Below are 12614 nucleotides of genomic sequence, written 5' to 3'. Positions count from 1 at the left end.
TGCACGTCTTTGTACAGGGAGTTGCTGCTTTGTTCAGCCTCACCCATTGCTTTCTTTTCTTCATTTTAGCAAAAAGACATCATTTCTCATCACCAGTAAAGATACAGGGTAGTAATGGTCAGTGTTGTTCATGAGCAAATTGATAACAAGCAAGCATAGGTGCATATATGGCCACCTGCTGATTTTTGTCATTTTGGCTTAGAGAATGCTGTGCCAATACACCCAAGTTTTGAAGCTTCCCCACTACACACAAATGTCACACGGTGGTGGAATGATCACAGTTCATCACATTTGCCATTTCTTGAGTGCACAGACATGGATCATTACGGATTAATGAGTTTAAAGATTCATCATCAAACTCCAAAGTTCTTCCTGAATGTGGACAGTCACCAAAGTCAAAGTAACCAACTTGAAAATGAAAAAAACATTTTCTTGCTGTGTTCTGTCCAATGGTCTTCTGCCTATGCAGGGTTTAAATTTTTCTGGCTGCCTCCAGTGCTGTCACCCCTCTAATGAACTCAAACAGAAGACTGTATCAGAAAAAGTTCCAACCTCTCCACTTTGCATACCATTTTCTACTGTCCAAAGTGCCACTCACTGCTGTATCTCCAAATAATGAAAATATGTAAACTCAAATAGCACAGTGAATTACAAATAAAAAAATTACAATCAATAAATAATTGCATATTGATCAGAATACCAACCTGAAAAACAAAAACATAACAAAACTTATATCGTGGGAGGGTGAGGGTTGTTTCGGGGAGAAGAGCAGACAGTGAGGTCATCGGTCTCATCAGATTAGGGAAGGAAGTGGGCCGTGCCCTTTCAAAGGAACCATCCCAGCATTTCCGTGGAAATCACGGAAAACCTTAACCAGGATGGCCAGACGGTGGGAGCGTGTGTGTGTGTGTGTGTGTGTGTGTGTGTGTGTGTGTGTGTGTGTGTGTGTGTGTGTGTGTGTGGAGGGGGGGGGGGGGGGGGGGGAATGGGTTGCACATACAATGTGAATTTAAAATTTGTAAACATTAAGAAGTTGGCTGGTTCTCCCTTCGTGTACATGTCAAAATTATGGGCTATGTTTCAAGGTGATATACAAGATACTTAAATATGTTTTCTTCAAAGTATTTTTACAGGTACTACTCATGAAAGAAGTATAAGGAAGAAAGTTAAGAAAATTAACTGGGTTACTGCATTGTACAATGTCTCCAAGCACAGTGTTATTTATGTAAGTCACCAATTTTCTTGTAAAATCTGGGAGATTTGTTTAAGCCAAGTAGATCAGCAGCAATCTTGTGAAAGTGACCTAAAAAGAACTATTTGTTATTTATGCTCCATAATGTGACTGTCATAGTAAGCACTTTAATGGAACATGGTGGTGGTTGCTGTATCAACATAGGAGCATACACAAAACTGCCATTAGCTGCTTCTTCCCACTGCCTGCACTACTACTTTTCACCTTTTCCTGTGCCCATCTCCCTCTTTCCTTTAACACAGAAACTGCTTGAAACACGCAAAACCTAAGAATCCGCTGTGTTTTCCCAGAGTGTTATAGTCTTCTCAGACATTTCCACACTTGCACTGAGCGAATAAAAGCCTCTCTTCCATCCTAACATGGTTTTAGTATTCACAGCCAAACCGTATTTTTGAGTTCAGTTTTTCCTCTAATAATTACACACACTATACCACCTTACACTTATTGTTTACAACAGTAGATAATACATTTATAAATTTAACCATTAGATTTCTATTATTTATGTTTATCTTTCCAAAATTAAGTAAACATGTGAAACTTTAGGTCTGATTTGAATGACCCAATGCCTTACCAGGAAGGTGTCATGACAATGTCCACATGTAACACGGCACATGCCGGGCATCGTTGGCACTGGTGGAGTAACAGGACTTGGTGCTAGGTTTATTATTCGCTTGCAGTTTGGTCGAGGACAAGCAATACGCTGTGATGAGCTCTTGCAAATAAGCAGACAATTGCAGGGGCAGCGTACATACTTTTTTCCAGGTGGTGCATTCCTAATAGGCTGGAAGAAGTGATTAATATTATGTCAACTGTATTAGCAACATTCATGAACTTAAATACAACAAGTCATTTTTTTTTCCAGAAACTGACGATCTCCAATGATAAACAAGGTAAATAATTATCAAGTATCAAAGATAATATGTTTGCATGACCATCTTCCGCAGCAGCTGTTAAAATCTCTTACCATAGATTACCCATCTTGAGCTGACTGCAATTTAATTAAAAAAGAATTACACCAGACATGTTTTGCTTTTATTTACAAAGCTTTTTCCATAGTTATTCTGCAAGTTGAATACTACATTTGTGCATTTTTTATTGTTTTATATTAGAACAGTGTTTTCTTTATAAAGTTGGTCTGCAAGCTACTTACAGTGTTTCTTTACATATTCTGCTCCTTCCCTCCCTCCTGGCAGTGGTTTGCATCTAAAGGCTTCATGTCACATTTGTACTTGGCATGTTTTTGCCATTCTGCAGTATTTCCTGCACTGCATTATTTACCCTTCCCTTTCCTGAACTGTTTCTCATTCCATACTGCCACAGTGTTTATGTCTGTTTGTTTGCCAATGTGTGTGTGTGTGTGTGTGTGTGTGTGTGTGTGTGTGTGTGTGAGAGAGAGAGAGAGAGAGAGAGAGAGAGAGAGAGAGAGAGAGAGAAATTTGTGTGAAATTTTCTTGTATGTAGGTAGAGACATGAGAGAAGTGGGGGTGGGTAGATTTTTTTTCTGGGGGGGGGGGGGGGGGGGGGGGGGGGGGGGGAGATCAAGGATGGGCTTCAACTGTGATTATGGAACAAAATCTGGGAGGAGATGGTAATGGCAAATGGAGCCTGTGGTTATATGTGTACATTTAATGTTATATTAAATGGTCAATCAGTTTAAAGTTTCTTGTAAGGTGAGGTGAGGTGATGTTACTGTTTATCCTGATGATTTCCACATCTGTGTCTCTGGCTGCAATTTTGTGATCTGGTGTCAAATGTCCTCCTGGTTTGGCCCATCTATCTTCCATCACATGTATTGCATTTCAGGTGGTATATTCCTGATTTCTGATGGACATCAGTTTTTCCTATTGTTTCTGGAAAGTATTTTTGAATTGAGTTGTCGGTTTGGTGTGCTATTTTTATGCCTTGTTGTTTGAAAGTATTGAATATTCTGTGGGTGTATTTGTTGTTGCATGCCATTGTGTACTATCTTTTACTTTCTGTTTCTTTCACACTTTGTATTGTTTCTATTGTTGTATTTTGTGTATTGGTTTGTGTGTGATTTTGTCCCTGTGTTGGTGACAACTGAGTGTTTGTTCTTTTCTGTTTCTTGATTTTTTGTTCAGCTCTGTTACTAAGTTCTCTTTGTATCCATTTTTGAGGCTTTTTGTATTATGGTATTCATTTCTTTTTGGAACTGTCTGTATCTAGTGCTACTGTGTTTAGTCTGTGGAGTATGTATCTAAATGCTGCCTTCTTATGAGAACTGGGGTGGTGTGATGTGTCTCATTTGTCTGTTGTCGTCGGTTTTCAGTATATGTCAGATGTGTGTTTGTTGTTCTCAATCTTCATGGTGATGTCCAAAAAATTTAACTGTTTTGCTCTTTCTCTATTATCAACTATGAGGTTTACTATGTATTTTTTTGTCTATCTGTTAGCTAATGATGTGTTTCAGACCTTTTTGAGTAATTTTAGAAATGAATACAATAATACAAATAGCCTCAAACAATGGATGCAAAGAGAACTTAAAGCTGAACAAGAAAAATCAAGAAACAGAAAATAACAAACACATGGCTGTCACCAACACAAGGACAAAATCACACACAAACCAATACAAAAATTGAAGAATAGAAACTACACAGTGTGAAAGAAACAAAGTAAAAGATTGTATATAATGGCATACAGCCACAAATTCACACACAAAACATGCAATAATTTCAGAAAACGAGGCTTAAAAATAGCACACCAAACCAACAGCTTAATTCAGAAATATTTCCCAAAAACAATAGGAAAATCTGATCTGTATCAGAAATCAGGAATATATTAACTGAAATGCAATACACGTGATAGAAGATACATAGGTCAAACCAGGAGGATATTTGACACTAGATACAAGGAACATGTAAGTATAGGACAAATCATTCAACTTCTGCAGAACACTTACACCAATATAAAATTACAGCCACAGCCATGGAAATCATAAGGACAAACAACAACAAAAAAACACCTCACCTTTATAAGAAACTTTAAACTGGTTGACCACTTAATATAACATCAAATGTACAAATATAACCACAGACTCCATTTACCAATACCATCTCCTCCCAGATTCTGTCCTATAACCACCGTACAGGTCCATCCCTACCCTCCCCCACACTCTCTAGAGAGGGGGGTGGGGTGGGGCATCAACCCATCCCCATCCTCTCACATCTCTACCTATGTATAAGAAAATTTCACAACTCTCTCTCTCTCTCTCTCTCTCTCTCTCTCTCTCTCTCTCTCTCTCTCTCCTCTCTCACACACACACACACACACACAAACACACACACAAACACTGTGGCAGTGTGGAATCAGAAACAGTTTAAGAAAGTGAAGTGTAAATAATGCAGTGCAGGAAATACTGCAAAATGGCAAAATCTGTCAAGTGCAAATGTGAAATGAAGCCTTTCAGCACCAACCACTGCTAGCAAAAAGGAAAGGAGCAGAACATGTAAAGAAACACCGAAAGCAACTTGCAGACCAACTTTATAAAGAAAACATGGTTTTTAATCTAAAAACAATCAAAAATGTACAAACGTATGTATTCAATTTGAAGGATAACCACGGAAGATAACCTGTAAATAAAAGCGAAATGCGTCTGGTATAATTCTTTATCATTAAATTGCAGTCAGCTCAAGAAAGATAACCTATAGTAACAGATTAAGGAAAGAGAGATTGCTACTCACTGTAAAGGTGAGACGTTAAGTTATGGACAGGCACAACTAGAAGACACATTCGCTTTCGACCACAGCCTTCATCAGAAAGAGAGAGAGATATATACACACACCATTCATTCACACAAGTAAGCACACCTCACGCACACAACTGCCAACTCTGGCAGCTCAGACCACAATGCCTGATCCAGGCTGCCGGAGTGCGAGGTCAGGTGTGTAGAAGGTGTGCTTGCTTTAGTGAATGAATGGTATGTGTTTCTCCCTTTTCTGAGGAAGGCTGTGGCCAAAAGCTAATGTGTAAGTATCTTAACTGTGCCTGTCTGCAGCTCAATGCGTCATCTTCACATAAGTGGCAATCTATCTTTTCCTTACAAAATATTGATATTCCAACCGGGAGTTTCCACTGTTTGATAAATTAATATAATTCACTTACAGAAAATGCAATACAAACAATGAAAAGTTGCAGCAAAGATATCAAAACCAATTACAATTGATCTGCTGCTGATTTAACAGTCTTAACAGAGACTAAAATGGACGTGAACTATATGTTAAAAACAATCTAATACCTTGGACGATCACAGACTGAAAATAAACAAGCAAGGACAAACATTAAAGATAGGAAATACAATAGTAATGCAAGCAAATGAATTTTGCTATTTGGGAAAGTCAGCTACAAATCACGAAAGAATTATAATAGATATTTAAACAAGAAGTGCAATAACCAAACAAACCATCAAAAATAACCACCTTAATAAAGAAATTCCACGACATTTATTTGGAGAGTTTTACGCTATAGCTATGAAGAGTGTTTTGAGATAACAGGAAAATAAAAAAGTTGGTACAATAGAGTTGTATCTATGGACAAGAGTCACAACAATATCCCAACTGAAAAGAAATCTTAAAAACTGCAATAGCTACAACCAAATGGTAAATACTGCTACATCAACAAGGCATTGTCTTTTGTGTCTGACAATTTTGTTATGAATATTAAACTTTACTGCACAAGATAAAGGATCGACATGCTCTTCTGTCCATTTCATAATACATACATAATTTTTTAAAAGTGCTAGTAATGAGACTAATCAGGACTTCACAATTACTAGACTTTTACACTATTCACTCCGTTATTGACAACTATGTTAATAAGCACAAAACATTTTACGCTTAACAGTATTCAGAAACCTAATCTTCAAAAGCTATTCCTTTTTGTTATTTTAAAATTATGTTGTACTGCTTTTCAAATTGATATCCTGATACTGATATTCAAATTCCTTGAAATATGGAGAAAATCAAAGAGGGCCAATCCTTAATGTCTCCTTATAAGATTCTTTATTCACATTAACTGGCTTTTCAAACTCACAACCGAGCCGTTACCACCACAACCTAGAACACGGGTTATGCTACAGATCTATCTTGTCTCTGCATTCCATAAAATAACATACAGGATGACAAAAATAGAACTGACCTGGAAAATATTTGTAACACTAGTGTGGAGTGAACCTTTGTTACCTAACAGAGCAACAGGCTGTATCACAGAAAATACTCTAAACTGTGATTTCAATAGACCAGTCTATTTCTGCAACATATCTGTGCACTTGCATCTCCCACATGCTCTGTCCCGAGTACTTCACTGTGTGCTTGAATGCAACACAAAATGATGCTCATGATAAAGCAGCCTGTGTTCACTGTCCAGTGTTACATGAAGCACACGTGTGATTGTTTGCCCAAGAGTTTAAAACTGGACATGGTTCGGTAAAACATCCAGCAAAGCATACAATTCATACTTAGTAGCAACATCAGAAAACGCTGCCCGAGTGGAGAAAAGCCTGGAACAAACTCCAATGTAATATCAAAACCATTCATCTGTGCAGAAGGGAATTAAAATACTGCCACATCAAAGCATTATAGACAAAAGGTCCTGCATCTGTACCCTTATAAATTTACTGCTGTGCATGAGCATCCAGGCCAACTTTTGTGTGTTGAGTTCTGCTGGTGAACTTTTGGGTTCTCAATGTTTCATTTCTTCTGTTAAGGCATGGTTCAAACTGTCAAGCTCTGTGGATTCAGAAAATCCCCATCAGTACTGTGGAGAGCAATTGTATAATCTCAGGTTTGCTATTTGATGGGCACTGTCTGATGCTGCATCATAACACGATTCTTTCACTAAACTATTAATGCTAACCAGTATATCCAAAAACTGTAATCCATTTGTAAACCAACACTCAGAAGATTAACAACTGTACAGATATTTTCAATGTGATTGAGCAACAGCACATACAGTCTTGACAACCTTGCCATAACTGCACAAAGTGTTCGGCGAGAAGAGAACCATCATCAGAAGCAGTGTAATCTCCTAGCCATCTCAATTGTTTGGTCTCTCTCTCACCACAATTTTTTTTCCTGTGTGGCAAACTGAAGGGGCAGGTGTACTCAAATAATCCTCACATTGAAGGAACAGGGGAACACTGGAAACATCACTGCTGTTGTCCTTCAATCAGAGGTGCTATGCATGTCTCACAGTTTGATAAATCAATTGCAGAATCGACAGTGGCCATTTCCAGAAACTTCCGTGATGTTCATTAACATGGCTCAATCCTGTGTTAGTCTTACTGTAAATATTTTCCAGAACATTTTTATTTTGCTCACCACGTAGAAACAAAGTAAATACTGTAGCGTTCTGTTTGGACACAAGTGGCATCATGCACCATAATATCATTACAGCACAGATTAAAGTCAATATGCAGTACAGATAGGGTTAACTGGCTGTTTTTCAGATCCGTAAACAGGCAAATCTAAGAATGGAAATAAGTTAATGGAAAAAATCTGTAATATCTACTTTTAACTCTTGACACCATACTGTGTCTCCTGTGCAGATAAGCTACAATAATGAATGGAAAAATTCATAGAACAAGTTAACAACTAGGTCTGAAAGCTGATTACCATAAAATGAGATAAATCTGACCAGATGGCATAAATCCAGTGGCATCTTAACAGGAACACCATACCTGACCATTGTTTTGAATTCTTGACTGAAGTGTCTATGACAACACGAAGCTGACAAGCATGATACCAACAAATGGCACTGTAGGTAGATGTACAACTCATGTGCTACAGTAGTGAAGAAAACACTTCAGTGTGAAAACTTCTGCTGCCATCAGGTACTTCCAGTGTGTACTTGGAATGCAATGAAAGTTTTATTGCATATGAACATCTCAAGTGCTACAGTTTCATTTCTGCTCATTTTTAATATTGCTTAGACACTTACACACCTAATCACAAAATTTCACTTTTTTTAGGGTGAATATTATCATGTGACTATACATGAAGATTCTAAGACCAATCCAGAAATTCAACTATAACCCAGAATTTGTTCTGAATGCTGTGAAGGCTGTCACATCAGAAAAATTAAGCATTCGTAAAGCTTCAGAGTAATACATAGTTCCTTATACAATATTAAATGACAAACCCAAGAGCAGATTCAAATATAAAATAGATGGCCAAAAAGTGAGGAAAAAAAATCTGGCTGAAGGAATATTGTGTTGTGGAAAACGATGGTTTCCTTTTGAGGAATAATGATATAAGGCACATCGTATTGGCCTCTCTTAAACAAGCAGGGCAGATTGAAAAATGATTCTGTGGCAATTGACTGGGTCATATAGGGCTAAAGTGTTTTCTGAAAAGAAATAAAGAACTATCAGAGTAAGCGAAAATTTAAAGAGGGTACAGGCAGAAGTTATCTGTGAAACAGTGAATGGTTATTTTAAGAATCTTGAAGTGTACTTTAACACTGCCCCTCTCTCCAAAATTACAAACTATGATGAGACCAACTTTTGTGATGATCCTGGACAAGTGAAAGTACGAGAGATGTTCCAAAAGTAAGTTTTGTCATTGTTTTGAAAGAGAAGGTGCTACATCCACTGATACAAATAAATGCTATATGAACCAACACCCACTGCTGGTTTAATGACAGAAGTGGCACTGACAGAGGAGGAATAATGCATGCACAGGGAGTGCTGAAGATGAGAGAGTAGCAGCAGACCGACATGACCAAGGTTGGCTGAGCACAAATTACAATGGTAGACAGATGTGTCCTAACAACATGGTCACCAATGGAAGCGTATGCTGTTATCTGATGTAAATGGGCATGAGAATCCAGTGTGTCTTTCAACTATGAACGCCTGCAGAGTGTGTATGGTGAACATGGCATGTGTCATCAAATGCTGGGGTTGCATGTTCAGAGAAGCAAGGCACAGTATGGATGATGAATGAAGTGGGTGTCCCAAAACTTCCATGAATGAAAATAATGTGCTGTGATGGAGAAGGCTGTGCAAAAATTTCTTGCATCACAGGGCACAGATGTTTACCAGATAGTTTCTTTAAACTGATTGCACACAACAAAAAATATCTCAATGTCAGTGGCAAATATTTCGAAAAATGTGCATGAGACCGGGGTGCAGTTTTTTTTCCTTTCAATAAAGTTTCTGTGTGAAAAACTATGATGGAACTTACTTTTGGAATGTCCCTTGTAATAGTGGAGCAAGGTGCAAGATGTCCTGAAAGGACTGCAATTAGTTCTAAACTAAGTACTAGTGTAATGACAGCAGTGGCTGCAGATGGCACAGTCCTCTCACCTTACACAATTTTCAGGGCAAAACATCTCTACGATATTTGGATATAAGGTGGAGGTAATAACAGGGACCAACGTGGTTGGTTTGATCAAAAATGTTTGAGTTGTGCTTTATTCAATTTGTCTTCATTATGCTGGCACTTAGACTGATCGAAAGTGATTATAGGTGACAATCATCTGAGTCATACATCACTTAACACGATTAAACTGTGCCAGGAACATGATGTTCAATTTATGCTTCTACCACTTTACTCTACTCTCTTGTATCAACCACTTGGTGTGGTATTTCTTAGGCCTCTAAAACCTGCTTGGAGAAATGTGGTAGATTATTAGAAAAAGAAGAATAGGGGGATGGGAGGAAAATCCGAATCTCTTACATTGTTGGAAAAATCTTTGAAAATATAGCTATCACTTAACTGAGTGTTGCACCTGGGTTTGGAACAGCAAGAATTTTTCCTTTCTGCCACAATAAAGCCATTTCATAGATTTAGTAAGAAACAGATACACCAGGGATCAATTCACCAGAAGTTTCTTGGACAGCAGCGTTCAAAATGCAATTGAAACAGGTTCACTCTAGTGAAACAAAAGGAATGCTGCAATAAGCAAAGCACTTGGCATTAACTGCAGGAAAATGTATAGTTGTCATGGACTTCAATGAAAGTGATTGTGACAATGCTAAGAGCAGATAGTCCCAATCTTGCGATTCTGATTCTGGATCCAGAGCACATACCAGTTATGAACAGCCTAAGTCAAATGAAACTGAAGACACAGACAAGGAGAACGATAAAGATGTCCAAGAATTCAACTAAAATTATTTCGCTATAGTGAAGTTTCCTATGAAAAGTGGGTTCAGTTTTTTATTGGTAAAATTGAAAAAATCTCTAATGACACTTATGAAATGAAATTTATAAGAAAGCATGTTATTGATGGTAAAGTTTATCTTTATTTAAACTGAAAATGCATCTGAGGTAGAAAGAGCCCAAATTACTAAACAAAATTGTGCCAGGACATGAAAGGTGGATTTAAAATATATTTGAAGGGATAAATGATTATGATACTGAGTAAAAATAAACAATGGAAACTCCTGGCAGGCATTGCTGATATTGAATAAATATCTTTCATGTTGGAATTACTGAAATTGAAATGTATTTGTCAACTTTCCTGAACACAATTGTTTACTCAGCATCTTGGACTGCAATGCCATTCCAGCCTGAAATGTGGGGATTGGCATCGTGTTGTGTGTGTGTGTGTGTGTGTGTGTGTGTGTGTGTGTGTGTGTCACATTAGAAAGATATTTACTACAAACATATACATGAAATGAGAAGAGGGGAACTGTCAGCCCCAAAATCTATGACCACATCATCATAGTTGATGGTGTACATAACAATAGTTTTAGCCAGATTGTTAAAAGTAAGTGAGATAAAGACCCAAGCCACTAAAACTATAGCTTGACACTGAAGGATACACCAAGAAGGGTTGTCACAGACAGTACAACTAAAATTGAGCAAGAGACTAAACTGTGTTGAGAAAATGCAGACTCTGGGCTACAGAGCTAATTAGCTTAAACTGTTACATAAATAAAATATGCACATAAAAATTTAAAAACGCATGACAGTGCCATCCTTTAAACCAAACATAAAGATGCATTAAATTCTGTTGTAAAATTCACTTCCATCAGTAAATGTAACACTTTGATGGATCAGTTATAACAAGCTCAGTACTGATTGTGCTACCAACCCACAGCTAAGACATATCAGGATAAAATCTTCACTTTATAAAATATTAAATTGAAATTTGAGGGTCATTCCCAATTCCAGGATAGGAAAAAAAAAATACCTCCTCCCGTCATTGGTAGGGAAACTCTCCTCATCATCACATAAGACTGCAAAAACCGAGGATGCGTTTTATGCTGTTATTACTAAGGGTTTAAACATTTGGTTGTGGATTCTATCAGGTCAATCAGCTGCAGAACTCCCATATTTTAAACAGAACATTGTGCGATTCAAAGCCTGGTGCATAGAAGGATAAGGACTTTCACTCTGCCCCATGTTTCTGGGTCAGGAAAATTTGGGGTAATAGTTACTCAATGCAGACACTTTGGTGAAGTGGGCTGCCATGAAACATTCAGCAATAACACCAGGATTAGCACAGACACTGCCACTGAGGGAGATGCCCAGGAACTACTGTGGATTTGCACTCCCACAGATGATGCATACTGTTCCCAACACTCCTGTGTTCTCTTCTTTATGAAAAACTGTGTCTTAGTCAAAGTCTCTTGAATGCTATTAAATTTTCAGCAGACACATGGGATTTGGTCATTTAATTGCCATATGGTTCTGTGATAGCTGCAACTATTACTTCAGGCCCCCATGGAACCTGTGTCCATCAGGAAGAGCCTAAAGAACAGGGTAAAAACTCTTTGCTTTTAAATATGTCTGTGTGTGTGTGTGTGGGGGGGGGGGGGGGGGGGCGCGAGCGTGAGTATATACCTATCCTTTTTTCCCCCTAAGGTAAGTCTTTCCGCTCCCGGGATTGGAATGACTCCTTACCCTCTTCCTTAAAACCCACATCCTTTCATCTTTCCTTTTCCTTCCCTCTTTCCTGACGAAGCAACCGCCGGTTGCGAAAACCGTAATTTTGTGTGCGTGTTTGTGTGTTATTTTATTGTGCCTGTCTACCGGCGCTTTCCCGCTTGGTAAAGTCTTGGAATCTTTGTTTTTAATTGTATCAAGAGCATCTTATTCCTTCAACATCCTTCTCTTGACTTGATTCAAAAGTTGCTTTGGAGGTGAAAGCTTGGCAGTCAGCTTTCTGAAATGATCAACATGGTGCATATTCCACTGGTTGAGAGAGTGATAGGAAAGGGGTCACTTTACATAGGTTGCCACGGATGGACATGTTGCTTAAGGGTGAGATGCTCACGCTGCAGACTAATATCTCTGACTGAGTATGTTCCATGAATGCGTAAGTTCCATGGGCCTCATTAAAATGTGTTACAGCTCCAGTGTCAAGTGGGCAGATATCCAGTTCTGAAACTAATTGCTCT

At 38.2% G+C, this 12614-nt stretch overlaps 1 protein-coding gene across 2 annotated transcripts in view; it reads right to left on the bottom strand.

The window, feature by feature from the left end:
• LOC126354421 (type 1 phosphatidylinositol 4,5-bisphosphate 4-phosphatase) overlaps positions 1-12614 on the bottom strand; it is a 50574-nt gene that overhangs the window by 22076 nt on the left and 15884 nt on the right. For both annotated transcript variants that reach the window (XM_050004052.1, XM_050004051.1), the window contains exon 3: positions 1824-2033. In XM_050004052.1, coding sequence (XP_049860009.1) covers positions 1824-2033 — 210 coding nt within the window. The remainder of the gene's footprint in view (positions 1-1823; positions 2034-12614) is intronic.

Source organism: Schistocerca gregaria, chromosome 3 (assembly GCF_023897955.1).
Source record: "Schistocerca gregaria isolate iqSchGreg1 chromosome 3, iqSchGreg1.2, whole genome shotgun sequence".
NCBI classification, from domain to species: Eukaryota; Metazoa; Arthropoda; class Insecta; order Orthoptera; family Acrididae; genus Schistocerca; species Schistocerca gregaria.
Note: the sequence above shows the minus strand (reverse complement) of the source record. Positions and strands in the feature narration are given on the sequence as shown.